The sequence below is a fragment of the Peromyscus californicus genome, unplaced genomic scaffold, assembly GCF_007827085.1.
Source record: "Peromyscus californicus insignis strain IS unplaced genomic scaffold, ASM782708v3 Scaffold_8__1_contigs__length_139910024, whole genome shotgun sequence".
Lineage (NCBI taxonomy): Eukaryota > Metazoa > Chordata > Mammalia > Rodentia > Cricetidae > Peromyscus > Peromyscus californicus.
Window position 1 is genome coordinate 133,015,291 of NW_026294606.1, and position 20,200 is coordinate 133,035,490.

The 20,200-nt window shown below is 43.3% G+C and overlaps 1 protein-coding gene across 1 annotated transcript in view; it reads left to right on the forward strand.

The window, feature by feature from the left end:
- The first annotated feature begins 1,924 nt into the window (after positions 1 to 1,924).
- Positions 1,925 to 20,200, forward strand: part of CUNH4orf51 (chromosome unknown C4orf51 homolog) — a 35,272-nt gene continuing 16,996 nt past the window's right edge. Inside the window, exons 1-2 of the mRNA XM_052729547.1 lie at positions 1,925 to 2,228; positions 19,328 to 19,404. Of these exons, the coding sequence (XP_052585507.1) occupies positions 1,996 to 2,228; positions 19,328 to 19,404 (310 nt within the window). The 5' untranslated portion in view covers positions 1,925 to 1,995. The remainder of the gene's footprint in view (positions 2,229 to 19,327; positions 19,405 to 20,200) is intronic.

Here is a 20,200-nt window from a genome sequence, read left to right on the forward strand (position 1 = left end):
CAGCATCGCTTAGAAGAGGCGGTCCTTTTTCCAGTGTGTATTTCCTCTTCTCTTGTCAAAACCAGATGGCTGGAGCTATAAGAGTTTATTTCTGAGTTCCTCGAGCACATCTCCAGCCCAAATGTCACCACTTTGGGTGGATGTAATTGTTAAAATGATATCATGATCATTTCTAGGAGGGAAAAAAGAAATAAAAGAATTATAGAGAACACGATAGGGGCAATAAAGGGTGATTTATTTGGAAAGATCTTGGTTTATTCCATATTTGTTTATAGACTGCCGTGTAATTTGAGAGGAAAATCTGAAAATATTTTCTACAAATACTCTTTCACAGTTTGCCTTGTTTACTATCCCATTTTAGAACAATGCATATTGCTAGCAGAATTTTCCAACAAAACCACCGTTTTGTTTGTATAAACAAAGGCTCACGGGCACACACAGCTGCTCCCTGACCCCACACGGTGGACGAGAGCCGGGCAATCCGTTCTCTTCTTTGTCTCTCACGTCTTCCCTCCATCTTATTGTCTCATCTGGATTTCTCCAAGAGGCCTTTCCCCCGGGAGGGGCAGCAGCCTGGACTGCAGTCTGTCGACTTTCCTGGAGCAAAGGTCCTGATGTTCCAGATTTCAACATTTGGAGAAAACCCTTGAGGGGTTATGCAGTATTTGCCAACACTTTCAGGAAATACACAGGCAGTGTGGCAGCCTCAGTTCAAAAGTTCTAAAATCCTGTCCCCAGAACACCATCCCCAGTGTTCAAAGATGGATTCTATCATGATCAATGACATTAAAATGCACAGGCTCTAGAGATGAGTACAAACAGCTTGCTCTTGGAGAGGACCTGAGTTCTATCCCCCACACCCTTGTCAGACGGTTGCTGTTGCTTATACCTCCAGCTCCAGGGCCTCCAATGCCCTCTTCTGGCCTCCACAGGCAACTGCACACATGTGGCTTACATACATGTGTATACACACAAATAAAAATTAAAAATACATTTTTTAAATGCTGATTCCTGGGGTTTGCCTGGGACTCAGTTTCTGAAGTCAGGGAAGGCAGCTTTTCTTCTGGAACATTGCTTCTCAGCACCACTGTAGTCACCTGAGGCAGAAACAGGGTTAGGAAGAACTGAGGGGTGGCTTGGCCAAACGCTAAGAACTGAGCAGTGCTGCTCCAGGAGCAGACAAAATAAAGGACAAACAAAAATTCGATTTCATTTTGATTTGCCGAAGAAATGTTGGTGGAGCTGGAGAAGTGTGGCCAGGCAAACACTAACCGTGTAGAGAACAATTATGCACGAAGGATTCCTGAGTCAAGGGCTGAATTCTGTGATTACTCAGCCCCAGAGTTTGCCATGATTCTTAACCCTGGCAATTCTTTACAATGCTCAGGACTTGGCTTTTTAGCGGTAACCCTCAAGGCTGACTGTATCAGAACCTGAGGTTGTATGCGGGGTCCTTGTTATTTTAACAGTCCAGAATGACTGTCCTGTGACCGGTCCAGCAGGCATACGACTGCTCTGTGACACACAGACACTGTTGAGTCTCCTGTTGTTGAAATCACAAACAGCTAATGTTATTTCCCAGCTCTATGAGATTAGGTCCTCGAGGACTGTTCTTTCATCTTCAGCTCCTATCTCCTAAGCCACCATCTTTCAGATTTACATTATTTGTGATAGTATCAATAGGCAAGTAATTTTGCCTAGTGCCTTCTTGCCATAATTATGAAGCAGTGTTTTTTTTTTTAGCTCAACAGCTACAAGTTGGATAACTTACAAATGAGTGAAAATCCACGTGTTTGGAATGGAGGTAGTATTTGTGGAATTTTGTGACCTGTTGCCTGGTAACTGTACCTAAGACTGTTAAGCTTCTCTCTGTGAGCTGTCAGATTTCAGAAGCTTGGTTGCCCAGTCCATAGCTTCTTACTACTAGAAGGAGATGAGCGCTTCACTATGCCCAGGGCTTGAAAAGCTGCAACTCGTAGCAGCCCTCTCCTAGCCATGTCCCACTTCTTCTACCTGGCTCCAGAAATCCTGCTCCCCTTCAGCCCTCTCACTTCTGAAGAGTTCGAGCTGATCAGACACAAGGCCAGAGAGCTGTGGCAGGAGGAGACGCGGTGGACCGCTTCTTCGGTGACAACCTACTCAGGCAGTTACGGGCAAAAGCAACTGGATGAAGCCACCTGCAACCGACTGGCCCAAAGACCGGGCCAGCAGCAGTTTGAGTACAAACGGTAAGATCCCTTTGTGATGGGTGCCAGGATATGTCGCTATCAAGAGACAGGTGCCATTCGAAAGGGGTGTTGGAGAGCTGGGGAGACTTCAAAGATGTTAACCGTCTGCTTCCTGTGTGCATGTCACTTACCAGGATGGCTCCTATCCAAATGGTATATAACGACTGATTACTGGAAGATACGGATATGAGAGTTTGACTAACGTCGATATTTTTATTTTGCGAACTTGTCTATTATTACATTTATTGTGTGTGTGTGTGTGTGTGTGGTCACGTGGGGAGGTCAGAGGACAGCCCCCAGGATCAGTTCTCTCCTTCGATCTGCTGAGTGTCTGGAATCAAACTCTGGTTATTGGGCTTGCTATCCTTGGAGCCGCCGTGCTGCCCCTCCCCTCTTTTAGACCGGGTCTCTTGTATCCCAGACTCCCTCAAACTCACTCTGTTGCCCAGAGCAACCGTAAACTCAGGATCCTCCACCTCTTTAGTGCAGGAAACACAGGCATGAGCCAGCACACCCAGATTACATGTGTGGTACTGGGCGTCAAACCCCAGACCTAACAACGGGACTGACATCCTTAGGCCTGAAATGTGGCTTCTGAGAGTTTCTTTTGTTTCCTGTAGTCCTTCCTTTTGCAGAAAGGCGAGCAAACCCACCAAGGATGTACACCGGGGCTTATGGGTGCCGAAAGGGCTGAGGCCCAAAGGTATTTCCAAGGGTTTATTGGGAACCCAGGCCCTGTGGTAGACCCACTGTCAAAAATTAATTCCAATTCAATTCTGAAACAACAGATATGAGCACTCGACTCAGGGAAAGGAGGTCTCATCAGCAGGTCCTGAAGGAGAGGGCTCAGCATAGTGAGGGCTTCTGGAAAGAGCTAAGGCAAGCTTCCCCGTGGTGGGAATAGGAAAAACACGCCATTCCGAGGAAAGCATGTGCCCCTGGGCAAAGATGCCTGAAAACGCTGCATGCCAGAAGCCTTTAGATAGCTCAGTGCACATGAGCAGAAAATGTAAGTCTGGACTCCGGAAAACTCCAGGGCTAATTATGAAATCTGTCCCTTTTGGTGTTATTTAGCAAATATCCAAATTCTGGAAACTTCTTTGAAAATACCTTGGATTATTGGCTCCAATTCCTGATGTAATATTTGAATAACCCATGTATGGCTCTACTAAATGGCAGTTATGGGGCTGGAGAGATGGTTTAGCTCTTAGGAGCACTGGCTGCTCTTGCAGAGAACCAGAGTTCAGTTCCCAGAATATGCATGTTGGGTAGCTTAGAAGTACCCGTAACTCCAGCTTTAGGAGAGATGATGCCTTCTGGCCTTGCATGTGGCTCTCTCTCTCTCTCTCTTCCTCTCTCTCTCTCTCTCAATAAAATATTAAACAAATATATTAGTTACCTCGCCTTCCAGAGCTTTCCAACTCATGAAAATCACGTGCATTATCCCACTTTCCCCAGCACTCTTTGTAACAGCTCTCAAGCCTGTCGCCATCTCAGTCAGCTTTGCCGGTTCCTCTGCTAAGTCTGAGGCTGTTGGGGAGTCCCTTGGCCAGGGACAGGATCTTTAAATGTTACTGAGATCTGCTCTAAAAACACATGGATCCAAATAGACCCATGCAACAAACTTTTTATTGTTTAATATGTTTAATAGACCTTAAAATGTGCCGAAAATGCACATAACTTTGAATTTGTTTCTCATTGTGTGATTCATCCCAGTCAGGAAGCCCAGAACATTGAAAACCACAAAAGGGCACATGCTTATGACATTTATCTGGATGTTTTTGGAATCTCAGACACTTCAATATATCCATTGCACAACTACTGTCCTGTAAGAGGCTAAAATGCAAAAATGAGAGCGAGGGGCAAGTTGAGCTTGATTGCAAAGTTCTGACAGCATGCTATATTGGCTTTGTTTTTAATCTTTCTCTTTACTAATTTTAGTCCAGAGGAGAAATGTCTTCTAAAGTTCCAAGCAAAAGCTGTTTAATTAAAAATTTTGTGAAACTGTAGTGTGTGGTGATATTGTGCTCCCCAAAATATTGTGCACCCTAATAAACTTATCTGGGGTCAGAGAACAGAACAGCCACTAGATATAGAGGCCAGAAAATGATGGCACTCACACCTTTAATCCTAGCATTCCAGAGGCAGAGATCCGCCTGGATCTCTGAGTTCAAGGCCACACTGGAAACAGCCAGGCATGGTAACAAGAGCCTTTAATCCCAGGAAGTGAGCACAGAAAGCAGAAAGGTATATAAGGTGTGGAAACCAGGAACTAGAGGCTGGTTAAGCTTTTAGGCTTTTGAGCAACAGTTCAGCTGAGATCTATTTGAATGAGGACTCAGAGGCTGAGGAATTGGCAAGGTGAGGAAGCTGTGGCTTGTTTTGCTTCTCTGATCTTCCAACATTCACCCCAATACCTGGCTCCAGGTTTGTTTTCATTAATAAGACTTTCTAAGATTCGTGCTACATCTGGCGCCCAACGTTCGTGGTACGAATTCATGAAAAAGCTGCTTGCCTGTGGCCTTGTGGGCCCCAGCTCAGGCCCGAGCAATGCTTGGCCAGTTGTGGTGGTGCACGCCCATAGGATTTACTTAAGGAGGCAGAGGCAGGAGGATCCCGAGTTTGAGGCCAGCCTAGGAGGCTTGCTCAGGAGAAGCTTCGGCTGGGCTGAGCCAGAAACAGTGGTGGGACCATGGAGGCAGAGACTGCTGCTCCGAGTTGCTGGCTGCTTCTCATCGTGTTGGTGACTGCGGTGATGCTGCTACCTGGGACAAAAGGTTTACTGCTTCTTGTTCAGAGAAGAATTGCCAGGACCATCATGTTACAAGAAAGCATCAGTAAAGGTCAGTTTGGAAAAGTTTGGCAAGACAAATGGTGGGGAGAAATTGCTGTGAAGATATTCTCTTCTAGGGAAGAACGTGCATGGTTCCAAGAGACAGACATTTATCAGACTGTGATTGCTCCAAACCATGGAGGAGGCAAAAAAAAAAGTCTGCAGGGAACCATGACCATGACTAACAGCAACTTTGAAATCTTCAAAAGGATGATGGGACTCCACAATGATGATTCCGCATGGACTATGATAAAGCCATTAAGCTGATTAACACCACGGAAAGATCGACCTTGAATTACAAACTACTCAGGACAATTTTGAGATGGCTAGCTGAGATGATCCAGCCTGACAGACTACTTGAACAGGGACTTGAAACAAACCCTGCACTTTCTCATTATGCAGCGACTTGGACAAATGATACAGGACTTGACAATTAACCCCAAAATTTTCTTTTCAGGATTCCCTAAAGATGCCTTCACCCCCCAGAAAGCAGGAAGTCATTTTAAGAAAATGCCCACATTCCCAAGATGTGGGATGGGAGGTTTTTGGTTGTTTAATGAGTTACGGATATTGTCATTGTTTGTGATGGTTGGTTATAAGTTGTTAATTGCTAATGGTCAGGGAAAAAGCTGAACAAGGAGATTAGATTCAGAGTTTTTGTTTAAAAAAAAAGAAAGAAAGAAGAGAATATAGATATGAGGTAGATCATTGAATCTATTCTGAGAAAAAAGATAAAGGAATAATAGAATAAATGGATAGATCATTGAATCTACTCTAAAAAGAAAAAGGGGAAGATATAAAAATGACAAAAGGTAGATTATTGAATCTATTATGAAAAGAAAAAAGAGAGAATATAAATATGATAAGATAAAAAGGTCAATTTTTGAATCTACTTTTTAAAAGGAACTACTTGTTTTAAATAGGATAAGTAATGAAAATTTTTTTCTGAATTTGTCAAATGTTAATGGACTAGACATTGTTAATGTAATTCTTGACTGTATATATTGTATATACTTTTTGGATACAGTTCTTCTTGTATTAGTTATAAGCTTTTTTAAATTTTAGACAAAAAAGACAGCAGAAAGTTGTAATAAAATATTCCATAGAAACCAAAGGAAGAAAAAAGAGATCCAACTGGTTTTTACAAAAGTTTTTTTGTGGTGGTATTGTGTTCCTCAAAATATTGTACACTGCCGGGCGGTGGTGGCACACGCCTTTAATCCCAGCACTCGGGAGGCAGAGCCAGGCGGATCTCTGTGAGTTCGAGGCCAGCCTGGTCTACAGAGCGAGATCCAGGAAAGGCGCAAAGCTACACAGAGAAACCCTGTCTCGAAAAACCAAAAAAAAAAAAAAAAAAAAAAAAAAAAAAAAAAAAAAAATATTGTACACCCTAATAAACTTATCTGGGGTCAGAGAACAGAACAGCCACTAGGCACAGAGGCCAGAAAATGGTGGCACACACGCCTTTAATCCTAGCATTCCAGAGGCAGAGATCCACTTGGATCTCTGAGTTCAAGGCCACACTGGAAACAGCCAGGCATGGTGACTCACACCTTTAATCCCAGGAACTGACAGCAGAAAGCAGAAAGGTATATAAGGCGTGAAAAACCAGGAACTAGAGCTGGTTAAGCTTTCAGGCTTTTGAGCATTGAACAGTTCAGCTGAGATTCATTTGGGTGAGGACACAGAGGCTTCCAGTCTGAGGAAACAGGATCAGCTGAGAAATTGGCAAGGTGAGGTAGCTGTGGCTTGTTTTGCTTCTCTGATCTTCCAGCATTCACCCCAATACCTGGCTCTAGGTTTGTTTTTATTAATAAGACTTTCTAAGATTCGTGCTACAGTAGGGAGACATTTTTTATGATACTAAAAGGTCTTCCATGTAAAGACTGTACAAATGCAGGTGCACAGCATGGTCACAGGGACTGTTTATGGTGCAGCGAGGGCATCCGAATAAAAATGGAAATGGTCATTTAAAATGTGGTAAGCCAGGGAAATTCTGCACTAGAACACAATACTTTCATTCACATCATTTATCCTGTGTTTGCAATCATATCCTGAACCACACCATTTGTTCTTAGTTAGCCTTAACTGTCAACTTGCCACAGTTTTCTGTCACCTGGCAGGAAAGTCTCAAGTGAGGAAATACCCAGGTCAGATTGTGGGCATGTGTGTGAGGAACTGTCTTATCAGCTGACGTGGGAAGGCATGAGCCTGTGAGTGAGTCACACTGTGAAGCAGCATGTGTGACGTTCCTCCATAGTTACACTCCAGGTCCCTGTTCTGAGTTCTGGCCCTGATTTCCCTTAATGATGGATGGACCATGACCTGGAAGTAAGTGTAAAATGGAGTAAACCCTTTCATCCCGGAAGATCCTTTTGGTCAGAGTGTTTTATCGCGGCAACAGAATGAAATTAGCATAATGCACAAGAAGAAGAAACCTGGGGGAAGCCTCAACCATTTCACTCTAAAGCAGCTTTAATTCATAAAATTCATAATGTACAAAAACTCCGTGCGTGCCGAGAGATCGGAGATGCACAGTGAGGAGCTTATACTGATACGAAGGTTAGGGTCAATCCTCGCTTCCCACCAAGATTAAAATGAGGGAAGCATTGCACTTTGGAGCTGCTAAGACAGGCACCACTCGGTGGGGTTCAAACAGGGCCTTGCCCCCGCTGGACAGATGCTCCCTGAGGAGCTACAGTCCCAGCCCTCCAGCACACACTTGAAAGTCTTGAAGCTCTACTCGCGCACTAATCAAATATTTATTTAGGTCCTACTATGCTTAAGGTCTTAAATTTGATACACCAGTTCTAAAAACTCATGGTCCCTCCAAGAGCTTCTCAGCAGGTGAGGGAAAAGTCACCAGGGAAACCATTAGGGTGTTGAAGGACTTGTTGTTTAAGCAAAGTGGGTGACAGTCAGTGTTCTACAAAATGAAACAGTCTTATTGTATTACTCCTGAACCACATTCTTAGGTATTTGCTTAGGAGCATGAAAACTTAGTATACACCCATACAAAACCAATGCAGAATCTTTATGATACTTTTCTTTATAATGGACACAAATTGGAGGAACCAATAGGTAAACAGACAAACTATGCTACATTTATACAATAGAGTATTATCCAGTGATTAAAAAAAAAAAAAAGGATATGAGGTACCAGGCTGTGAAAATCTGTGGGTGAGTCTTAGATCCATATTTCTAAGTAAAGATGTAGGAAGTTACACACTGTATTGCAAACACGCAACTCCCCAAAAGCAAATGTATACACTATACAGATCACTGTTTCCAGAGGATGGGCAAGTGTTAAACAGATGAAGCACGCTGATGTTTCAGGTCTGTGGAGTTCTTCTGTGTGATGCCATACTGGTGAACACAAGACATTAAATGTTTGTGAAAACATACAGCACTTCATAGCATAAAGAGTGAGCTTTATGCAGATTCAGAAAACATTCAGGGGTTCGAGAAGCTAAAAATAGGGTAAAGAAACTGAAAAATACAGATCTATTACGGATCTGTGAGATGAGCTCACTGGCATGTGATTAAAGGCTGAGGTCAGTTGGAGGGGGTTAAGATTAAGGAGCTGTGCATAAGCAGGTTTTATGACTGGCAAAGTTGTTTCCCACTAGATTTGAGCAATATTTCTGAAACCATTATATGCAGAAGCTACAACTGAACAATTCAGCAAATGGGGGATAGGTGGTGGAAGCCAAGGTTTTTATTGGAACAGGAAGTAAATGATAAGGAGTAGGGTCTAGAAATGACCCCTGTCATAATGATCAAAATTAGATACTTGCTTAGTGTAGATGATAACTTACTTAGAGATAACGATATGTGGAAATAGTTACATGTATGTGTCTATATACAGGTTACTGCATATTTCCTCATTCTCTGCTCAGTCCATGTCAGTGGAGACCTTTACACAAAAGGACCTTGAAGCAATGTTTTGCAAGAGCAGAGATATCAAGGGCCCTGATATTGGTTTCCACTAAGTTTTCTCCAATACAAAGGAATCAGATTTACTTAGAGAAACACAAACTCAACCGGGTGGTAGATACAATGAGCAGGGAGCATGGAGTGCCAGAAAGTGTTCAAATGCCAAGAGATGACACAGCGATGGGGGGGGGGGGGGGGGGCAAATGAAGTTTCCAGAGGGTTAAAGCTGAAAGGTGTTGAGGGAAAATAAACAGATATTACTGCATCATAACCCAATGTACCAAATAACCATCCATGAGTCCATACTGGAACACACAAACAGCTGAGTTACAGGGGGAAGGACAGGTTTCCCATGCAGAAGAACGGCAGCCACGGCTGATGCAAACAGCCCCTTAAGCAGCAGTTGCTATTGTAATTGTTTGTCTGCACCTGCACAGGGAGACTGACATTTGAATTTAAAAGCTTAATACCACTTATGTTAGTAGTCCCCTAAAATGATATTTGTGAGTAAAAATTTCATAATATGTACAAGACCCACATAAAGAAAACTAAAATTCTGATACAAGAAATCATAGTATAACAAACAAATACAGATATTCCCTATTCATGGTTGAGAAGACTAAATAGCATCAAAATGTTCTTCCCAACTCAGTGTGTGTCCTGGTTTGTTTCCTGTTCCTGCGATGAAACACCCTGACAAGAGCAATGTGGAAGAGACAAGGTTCCCTCTGCTCACGGGTCCACGTTCAAGTTCATCACTATGGGAAGTCAGGACAGCAGGGACTGGAAGCAACTAGTCCCATCCACAGTTGAGAGCAGAGAGAGAACACAGGCATGCTTGCCTGCTAGTGCTCAGTCCAGGATCCCCAAGCCTGGGAGTGGGATGCCTACAGTGGGCACAGCTAGCATGCTGAAGACAATTCCCCAAGCCAGGCCCATGGGCCATGCTGATCCAGACAGCCCCTCATTAAGATGCTATTCCAGAAGATTCTAGATGATATCACATTGACAAAACTAACCATCACAATGTGTGAGTTCAATGCGAACCCAATTAAAGTCCCAGCAAGTAATTTTGTGAGCACCAAAAACTGGGTCCAGTGTTTAACTGGAGAGACAAACAGGAAGAACAACCAGCAGATTGTAGAGGAAAGGTTGGAGGGCTAACAATGCTTGTCTGTGAGTACAGTACATGGCGCTGGTGAACAAACAGACTGACGGACGCTTGGGACAGAACAGAGCCCAGAAATAAGTGCACATAAAATATCGTTTGTTAATATTCGGCAAAGAAGCAAAGTTATCCTTTCAAAGCATGTTAGATCAAATGGACTTCTATGTGTGTGGGGTAGGGGGATCTAGACACAGACAAAAACTCAAAATGGATAATGCTGTAGTGCAAAATGCAAAACTATAACAGTTCCAGGAGATTAAAGCCTAGATGGCCTTGTGATTTGGAGGGCACAAAATCAAAAATTTGGTAAATTGGACTTCATTAAAAATTTTTAAATTATTTCTTTCTTTAAAATATTTTAGATTATAATATAGTGTCATCATTTCCTCCTTCCATTTCTGCCCTCTGAATCCTCCCATATAACCCTCCTTGATCTCTTTCAAGTTCATGACCTCTTTTCCCATTAGTTGTTGTTTTATACACACACACACACACACACACACACACACACACACCTCTCTCTCTCTCTCTCTCTCTCTCTCTCTCTCTCTCTCTCTCTCTCTCTCTCCCTCTCCTTAAATACCTGCATATAACCTGCTCAGTCTGTACATATGTGTGTGTACACACATATTTGTGTTTTCTGGACTGACCATTTGGTAGTGGCTAGCAAATTGGTGTACTCTTTCTTGGGGAAGACTGTTTCTCCCACTCCCAGCATCCTTAGTTGCCTGTAGCTCTTTATGTAGGACTGAGGCCTCCTGGGCTTCTCCCTGTCCCCTGACCTCCCTCTGGTTCAGATTAGCACGTCATTGTTGTCCTTGTTCAGCTCACTTTCAGGCATCACATTGATGAGACTTATGGGTGTGGCTTCCGACTTTCCTAGGAGATGCAAGCTCTCAGCAAACTCCTTGTTCCTCTGGCTCTCACAATCTTTCTGCCCCCTCTTGAACTTTAGGTGTGGGAGTCGTATTGCAGATGTATCCATTGAGATGGGGCACCACAACTCTGCATTTGATTGGTTGTAGTTTTCTGTAATGCTCTCTGTTTTTTTGCAAAGAGAAGTCTCCTTGATGTTAGGCAAAGACTGCACTCATCGGTGAGGACTAGGACAAGTATTTAGAATGCAGTTAGGGATGGTGCTGGTTTAGTAAAGTGGTGGTTGCAGGTTCTCCTCCAAGACCCACGACTTCACTAGCCCTGGGCAGCTGGCTGGGTTTCCAGTACCAGGCATGGTTTCCCTCTTGTTCACCGTGTTTTCAGTCCAATTAGAGAGTTCTTGGTTACTCCCAAGGTGTGTGTGCCACTGCCGCACAACTAAAGGTTATTGTGCCATGCTGGTTCTTGTTCATTAAAAGTTTTAAATTTCTAAAAATGCAATGCCAAGAGAACGAGAAAACAAGTGACGGATAGGGACAAAACACTTGAAAAGACCTTTTCTGGTGAGTATTCTGAGTGATATACCCAAGATTCAGAAAGAACTCTTGCAATGATAAGAATAAACTATTTGACTTTAAAATGGGCCCAAGACTAACAGATATCTCAACAAAGAAGATGCACACATGCTTCACTTCTATGCTATTAAGGAAATATAATTAGAACAACAATTAAATTCCACTACTCACCTGTCGGAATGATCAAAATCTGGGCTGAAGAAATGGTTTGAGTTATAGGACTCGGTGTACAACCACGAGAACCAGAGTTCCAATCCCAGCACCCATGTAACTGCATGTATGTATATATGTATGCATCTGAGGCAGGTGGAGATCGGAGATCTCTGAGGCTTGCTGGCTTCTAGCCTAGCTGAGAAAGTACAGGCCTTAGGTTCAGGGAGAGAGCCTGTTTCAAAGGAATAAGTGGAGAGTGATAGAAAAGGAAACATGCCGGGCGGTGGTGGCGCACGCCTTTAATCCCAGCACTCGGGAGGCAGAGCCAGGCGGATCTCTGTGAGTTCGAGGCCAGCCTGGGCTACCAAGTGAGTCCCAGGAGAGGCGCAAAGCTACACAGAGAAACCCTGTCTCGAAAAACCAAAAAAAAAAAAAAAAAAAAAAAAAAAAAAAGGAAACATGATGCTTTCTTCTGGCCTTAGTGTACACAAACAGACATAAGCACTCATACTCACATGTGCTCATACAATCACACGTACACATAAATAAAACTTTTTTTTAAAAAAGAATGATCAAAATCCAATAACGTTGGTGAAAGCATGGAACAGCTGGAACTTTCATTCACAAAAACACAAAACAGCCACCTGGAAGACGATTTGGCAATTTCTTGGAAAACCAAACTATATTGTTATTATAGCATTTAGCAATTGTATTCTTTGGTATTAATCCAGAGGAATTGAAAAATTATGTCCATACAAAAACCCATATAAATTCTTTATGGTAGCTTTATTCATAACCACCAAAACTTGGTAGGAATGAAAGTGTCTTCTCACAGGTCAGTGGTTAAACTGTGGCACACACATACAATAGAATGATATTCAGTGGTGAAAAGCAATGACTTATCAAGGCATGAGAAGACATGAAGAATTTATACATATTACTAACTGAAAACAATCTGAAATAGCTATGTACTCTGTATAGCCAACTAAATGACATTTGGAAAAGACAAAAAAAAAAAATCTATGAGGACAGTGACTATATCAGGGAACTCCATGGGTTTGTTGAAAGGGGGAAGGATAAAGGGTTGATAAATAAAGGGGGAGGGATAAATAGCACAGAGGCTATTTTAGGACAGTGAAAATATTACATATGATATGATATAATTACATTGATTTCATATCATAATATGATATGAAAATATTACATATGATACTACTATGAAGGATGTGAATATTGTACAGTTGGCCAAACCCATGGGCTGCTCACTTCAGCTATGGACTTTAGTGTCTGTTCTAACAAGTGTGCTGCTCTGCTGAGGCATGAGGGGATTGGGGGAATTGTGAATGCGCTAGAGAGCACTGCCTCCTCAGCTGCTTTCTGAGGGCTGTGATCGAATGCTCTGACTAAAGCACCTCAAGAGACAGAGGGTTTGCTTACTCTGGTTCGCAGTTACGATGGGGGAGTCAGGTGGCAACTGATCACGCTGCATTCACAATTGGTATAGAGAGGAATAAATGCATGCTGGTGCTCAGCTCCCTTCACCGTTTATGTAGTTCAGGATCCCAGCCAGGGAACTGTGCTGCCCACAATAGGTAGGTCATCCCACCTCCATTCCCACTCCCATCCCTCCCATCGGCTCCTGTCCACTCCTGTTCAGAAAACTATAAATTACTGAGGGAAAATAGACAACATCTAAGTATGTGGATAGATAAACCACGTTCATGGATTGGGAGATTGAATATTGCAAAGCAGTGTCATTCCCTCCTAATTTATAGACCCAGTGCAATTCTGATAGCTTCTTTTGTTTAGAATTTGACAAGGCAATTCTAAAGCTTAACATGAAAACAAAAAGTGTTGGGATCCAGCCAAGATATTCTTAGGAAAGAATCAAATATGAGACCTGCTGTGGGATGGTCTGTGTGTCAAATGTGTTGCTGATTGGTCAATAAATAAAACACTGATTGGCCAGTAGCCAGACAGGAAGTATAGACGGGACTAACAGAGATGAGAATTGAGAGAACAGGAAGGCGGAGGGAGAGACTGCCAGCTGCCGCCATGACAAGAAGCATGTGAAGATGTCGGAAAGCCACGAGCCAGGTGGCAAGGTATAGATTTATAGAAATGGGTTAATTTAAGATACAAAAACAGTTAGCAAGAAGCCTGTCACGGCCATACAGTTTGTAAGCAATATAAGTCTCTGTGTTTACTTGGTTGGGTCTGAGAGGCTGCGGGACTGGCGGGTGAGAGAGATTTGTCCTGACTGTGGGCAAGGCAGGAAAACTGTAGCTACAGAGAGTTTACTCTACAGATAGAGTAAATATCACTGGAACTTAGGGGGGATACAATGAAGCCCAGTAAATAACCGGGATAGTAGTATGACACAAAGATAGAGCAACAGGTCAACGGAATGGAGGAAAACAGGGCCTGGAGAGACGGCTCAGTAGTTAAGAGCGTGTACTGCTCTTGCAGAGGACCTGGGTTCAGTTCTTAACTGGGGATCTTCCTGAAACTCTGCCTCCAGGGAACCTCCCACTGTCTCATGTCCTCCACAGGCACAGCATGCACACATACACACCCACACTCAGACATACACACACATAATTTAAAGTAGAAGTAAACCTTAATCAACAAAGGAGTACAGATTAAAGAGCAGAAACAAACCTACGCTTGGAACAGGTGCTGATTTATAGAAGTGATGTCACAGAAAGGCCGTGCTCCCCACTCAGTGAGTTCAAGACCTTACCAAAATTTTCCCAGGGGCCTGCCCTGAGAATATTTCTCCAGAGTCCTGGGGAAGATGCTATGGGAGGTGTGGGATAATATGAGGGAAAATAATCTAAGTACACCGGGTTCTTTCATCCGTTTACTTTATTCCTCTGAGATTAAATACTATTTACACAGCTTCAGTTCTGTACTCATACTTAGCTCCTCTCTGTCCCTTTTCCTCCTGTCCTATCCTAGTTCTAACTAAGCTCCTTTTGCCTCGTCCTCATCTTCATCTTCATTTCTCTCCATCTTGGCCTTCCCATTCCACTCCTGGAACTGGCCTATGACCTTGCAAGCAGTAACTCTCACAGTACAATGACCTTGCAAGCAGTAACTCTCACAATACAATGACCTTGCAAGCAGTAACTCTCACAGTACAATGACCTTGCAAGCAGTAACTCTCACAACACAATGCAAAACTTCAGCGGTCCCCACAAGAGCAGTGACAGCCAGCTTCATTTGCAACACAAAAGTGGAGTGAATAGAGGAGGTGGGGTCAGATAAGGCCTGGAATAAGTCAGAAAGGGAATTTATGTGCTCAAAATACATTCTTACAAGTGGTTAGGTGAGTCTATCACAAATGTGCTCAAACTACAATCTTACAGGTGGTTAGGTAAATTATTCTATAGGTCATTAAAATAAAACTGTCTCTAATTTCCTATGCCACCATATATACTGGCAGGGCTGGGTAACTTTGCTGGGAGCTAAGAAACCTGTCTCAAAGCTAATTTGCACCTGGTATGCAAAAAACCCTTTTGTTCTGAGTCAATTGCTCTGGAATGCCATTTGGGCTGAGAGAGAAAAGAGGGCCTGAGCTTCATTTGCCTAAGAAATAAAGCTATGCATCTACACAGCCCCTGTCTCCTAGGAGATAGGCGTTGTCTCTGTAAGGGTGTTACCTAGTTCAGATCAGCAGAAGGTCTGAGAAGCTTATACTGTTTGCCTAGGAGTTATGGGTGCACAAGAAATTGATAGTAGGAAACAGCTGATATACCTAAAGCCAAATAACATCAAATATTCCTTGATATTTGACTTCTCCAGAAGGATTCCTTGATCCTTCTAGATATAGCTTTATCATATACAACTGAATCTCTATTTCATATTTTTGTGGCCTACAGTAAGACCTGGTAACAGTGAAATATTTGGTGTCAACATGGAGGCTATCTTGATGGTCTGGGGGTTTGGCAAAGATTTCTTTTTCTTTTTAGAGAGAGATCTTTATTTTTGCTATTGTGTGGGTGTGTGCATGATGGCACAGGAGGAGGGGCATCCATGTGGAGGTCAGAAGACAACTTTGTGGAGTCACTTCTTTCTTTCCCTAACTCAGGTTGCCAGACTTAGCAGCAACCACCTTTACCTGCTGAGCCCTAGAAAAAAATTCTTAAACAGATGCAAAGAGCACTGACCCCAAGGAAAAAGTTAGATAAATTGGACACCTTATCGTAATTCGCTTCCTCTACAAACCTAGGACTGTTATAACTTAAAAACATCTTTTCTAAGTGTTGGTAAGGATGTGGCATGTGGGGATCTCCCACAAATGGCTGGTAGGGAAGCACACTGCTGTGGATCCCTGAAGAAGCAGCTTGGTCTTATCTAGCATCAATGGTATTCAGCAACTCAGCAGCTCCACTTCCAAGTAACCACCATCTCAAATGCATTTTCACTCTTACACCAAGACATATATAAACCTATTCCCAGCAGCATTGTTCAGAATAGGGGAAAAAAAAAAGAAAAAGAAAACAAACAAACAAAAACCCAAACAACAACAACAACAACAAAAAACTGAACACAAGACAAATATAAAAGAAATTTCATAGTTGCCTCTCAAGTGCCCAAATCTGAGAGCACCTGAATCCTGCCCCCTCTGTCTTAGTCAGTGTTCTGTTGCCATGAAGAGACACCATGACCACGGAAACTCTTATAAGGAAAGCATTTAACTGGGGCTTGCTTGCAGTTTCAGAGGTTTAGTCCATTATCAGCATGGTGGGGAGCATGACAAAGTTAAAGCAGGCATGATTCTGGGGAAGCTGGGAATTCTATATTTAGATCTGCAGGCAGCAGGAAGAAGAGAGACCCAATGGGCCTGGCTTATGCATTTGAAACCTCAAAGCCTGCCCCCAGTGACACACTTCCTCCAACAAGGCCACGTCTCCTATGAGTGCCACTCTTTGGTGAACAAGCTATCAAATCCATGAGCCTATCAGGTCCATTTCTATTCAAACCACCACATTCCACTCCCTGTCCCCCAGAGGCTGGTAGCTGTATCCTAATGTAAAAATGCATTTAGTCTAACTTTAAAGGTCCCCATAGTCTCTAACAGTTTCAACACTATTTAAAAGTCTAAAGTCCATCAGCTGGGCAGTGGTGGCACACGCCTTTAATCCCAGCATTTGAGAGGCAGAGGCAGGTAGATCTTTGTGAGTTCAAGGTCAGCCTGGGCTACAGAGCTAGTTTCAGGACAACCAGGGCTACCCTGTCTCGAAAAACAAAACAAAACAAAAAATACTACAAAAAGTCCAAAGTCTCTTCTGAGACTCAAGGCAGTCTCTTAACTCTAGCCCCCTATAAAACAAAAATCAAAAGTAGGTCACATACTTCCAACATACAATGGCACAGAATATACATTACCATTCCAAAAGGGATGGAAAGGAGCATAATGAGGAAATACTGGACCAAAGCAAGACTGAAAACCAGCTGAGCAAACTCCAAATTCTATCTCGAAGTCTAATGTCAAAGCACTCTTCAGATCTCCAACTTATTTCAGCTTTGTTAACTGCAACATACTTTTTTCTCTTAGGCTGGTTCCCCTCCCTGTTAGCAGCTCCCTCAGCAGGTATCCCACATCTCTGGCATCTCCAACATCTTGGGATCTCCATGGCAATCCGGGCTTCACCTTCATAGCTTTACACAAAGGCCTCTCTGGGCCTCCATGCAGGGACACTTCTGACACATGCCTGGCCTCATCAGCATCCCTTAGCTTCAGAGAAAGATTCCACAACCCCTTTCTTGAATCCTTGACTTTAAAACCAGAACCAGGAGGCCAAAGCTGCCAAGTTCTTCTGCTTGCTGAGGCTGGAACATGGCCCTTCCATTCAATTCATCTGTATCAGCTTTTTGGTTTTGATGGTTTCCTCCACTGCTTAAGCTGTTCTTTAACTCCTTTTCACAAGTGGGGAGGTTAGCTGAGTGGGATTTTGTCCTGAGGTCACTCCCTTTATTCCACTTAGCATCAGGTTTTTCTTTAATATGTTTATCTCCTTGAGCACAGAACTTAGCTCTATTACACTTCCTGGTGCCCTTTTTCTCCTCAAACTGTACATTTTTGTATTTTTCCTTGCCGAGTTTGGTTCTTTTCATTATAGATCTGCAGGATAAAAAATATACATATCCTATAATTCCAAGGACAGAATTTAAAATTTGTATGTGTATGGATGTTTTGTCTATACATATATCTGTATATTACTTGTGTGTCTAGTGGATGCAGAGGCCAGAAAAGGGCACTGAATCACCTGTGACAGGAGTTACAGTTGGCTTCGAGCTGCCATGTGGGTACTAAGAGTTGAACCCGCCGGGCGGTGGTGGGGCATGCCTTTAATCCCAGCACTTGGGAGGCAGAGCCAGGTGGATCTCTGTGAGTTTGAGGCCAGCCTGGGTTACCAAGTGAGTCCCAGGAAAGGCGCAAAGCTACACAGAGAAACCCTGTCTCGAAAAACCAAAAAAAAAAAAAAAAGAGTTGAACCCAAGTCCCCTGGAAAAACAGCCAGTGCTCTCAACTGCTAAGCCATCTCCAACACCCCACCCCAATATAATGTTTTAAAAACTAACCAAACCACAATATTTGGAGATTTAATTATATATATATAGAAAGGGTAGTATAATATAAAAAGAAAAACAAAGGAGTGATTCCTCCAGAGGTCAGCACACTAGCTCCCTGTCTGTCTATGTCAGAACCGTCTACCCCACACCTACTGAGAGGTAACCAGTGGGTGCTTTATTCAGAAACTGCACTTAAGAATTAACGGCCTGTGATGATTCTGCTGCTGTCATGGGTTAGGAGAAAGATGCAGGGTGGGCTTCCAGTCCCTGTCTGCAGCCTGAATACATGGATAGGAGGAGCATTCAGGACTCTCTGGGTTGATTTCAGCTCCACTCCACCCCTTCCTCCCCTCACAGTTCCAGATGCCTCGGTTTAGAGACCCTCTTTCCCTAACCAAAGGGCCTTCAGTTAGTTAGCACGACATGTGCAGGCTGGCGATCAGTTTGTTCACTCCAGGCACAACGCCCCTTCTCTCCCAATAAACCATAGCTTGCTGGTAAGGAATGCCATTTCTGAGTTCAGGGAAACTGAGATACAGATGCGTTTCAAAGGATACACATAACATCTGTGAGTCCCCACATTACCCCACTGCCATTAAATTTTATTTGGAAACCAATGTAATTACTGTAATCTTTCTTATTCCATGCATGGCACTTATCTTATTTTGAAAGCAACTCCCTGGAGAAACACTCATAAATCCTGCTGAAGTAATTATGAACTTAATGTTTGAGCTTTGCATGCAGAGATGAAAATGTTACCCTTTTATGACAAATCAGAGCACAAACAAATCCCTGAAGACTGTGCAAAATTTCAGCTCGGGTTGATTTAATGGGAATATGGGGTGAGGGTGGGGGAATGGGAAGAGAAGAAACGTAGCAGAACCTCAAGAAACCAAATGAAATTTACATCTGTAGGCTCTGTGTGATTGCTGAGCCTACCCGAGTGTAACTTGTTTCTCCCACGGGCTTTCTTTAGGACACCGTTGCTGGGCAGCTCTGCCTACAGCAATCTTCCCGGCCAGGCTGGTTCCCAAAAGGCGGCAGATGGCAAAGGTTAGTTCCTGATCCGTTCCCCCAAGCACAACCCTTTCAGACCCTTCTCCCCTACTTAACTGAGTAGACTGGCGAATGAAGCTGTGTGTCCTAGGTTAGTCAACAGGATACTTTGATAAGTGTTTGTACCGTGACATGATTACCATGACAATGCTAATCAATGGTTTCCACAGAGCTGTGTGTGTGTGTGATGTGTGTGTGCATGTGTGTGTGTGTGTGTGTGTGTGTGTGTGTGTGTGTGAGAGAGAGAGAGAGAGAGAGAGAGAGAGAGAGAGAGAATGTTTTGGGTGTATGTTTGTTAGGTGTGTGTGTGCACTGGGTATGTGTGCATGTTTATGTGTGTGTGGTATGTATGTGTATATGTTCATGTGCATGTGTGCTATGTGTGTGGTGTGTGTATGTGTGAATTTGTGTTTGGTGTACCCATATGTGTGGGTGTGTGAGCGCATATGTGTATGCATGTGTTTGGTGTGTGCATGTGTGCTTGTATGTGCACAACGAGCATGTATGTAGAACCCGGCATCTTCCCTCTGCATTTTGCATCTGTGGAGCAGACAGCTGCTGCCTGAGAGGGATGATGAGCATAAGATGAGGAATACTGAAGTACACGTGAGGTGACTTGCAGATGACGGATCCTCCTGAAGTGGGACCTGGGATCCATGATTCTTTGCTGAGCTCTAGGCTCTGGCTGGTTTGAGTTCTTGCCTCTGCTCCTTGGCCCTGATCTCCCTCAGCAAGCATTCTGACCACCCCAGGATTCGGAGTAGAGTCAGGAGGAAGTAAGGCTCTTGGGTGG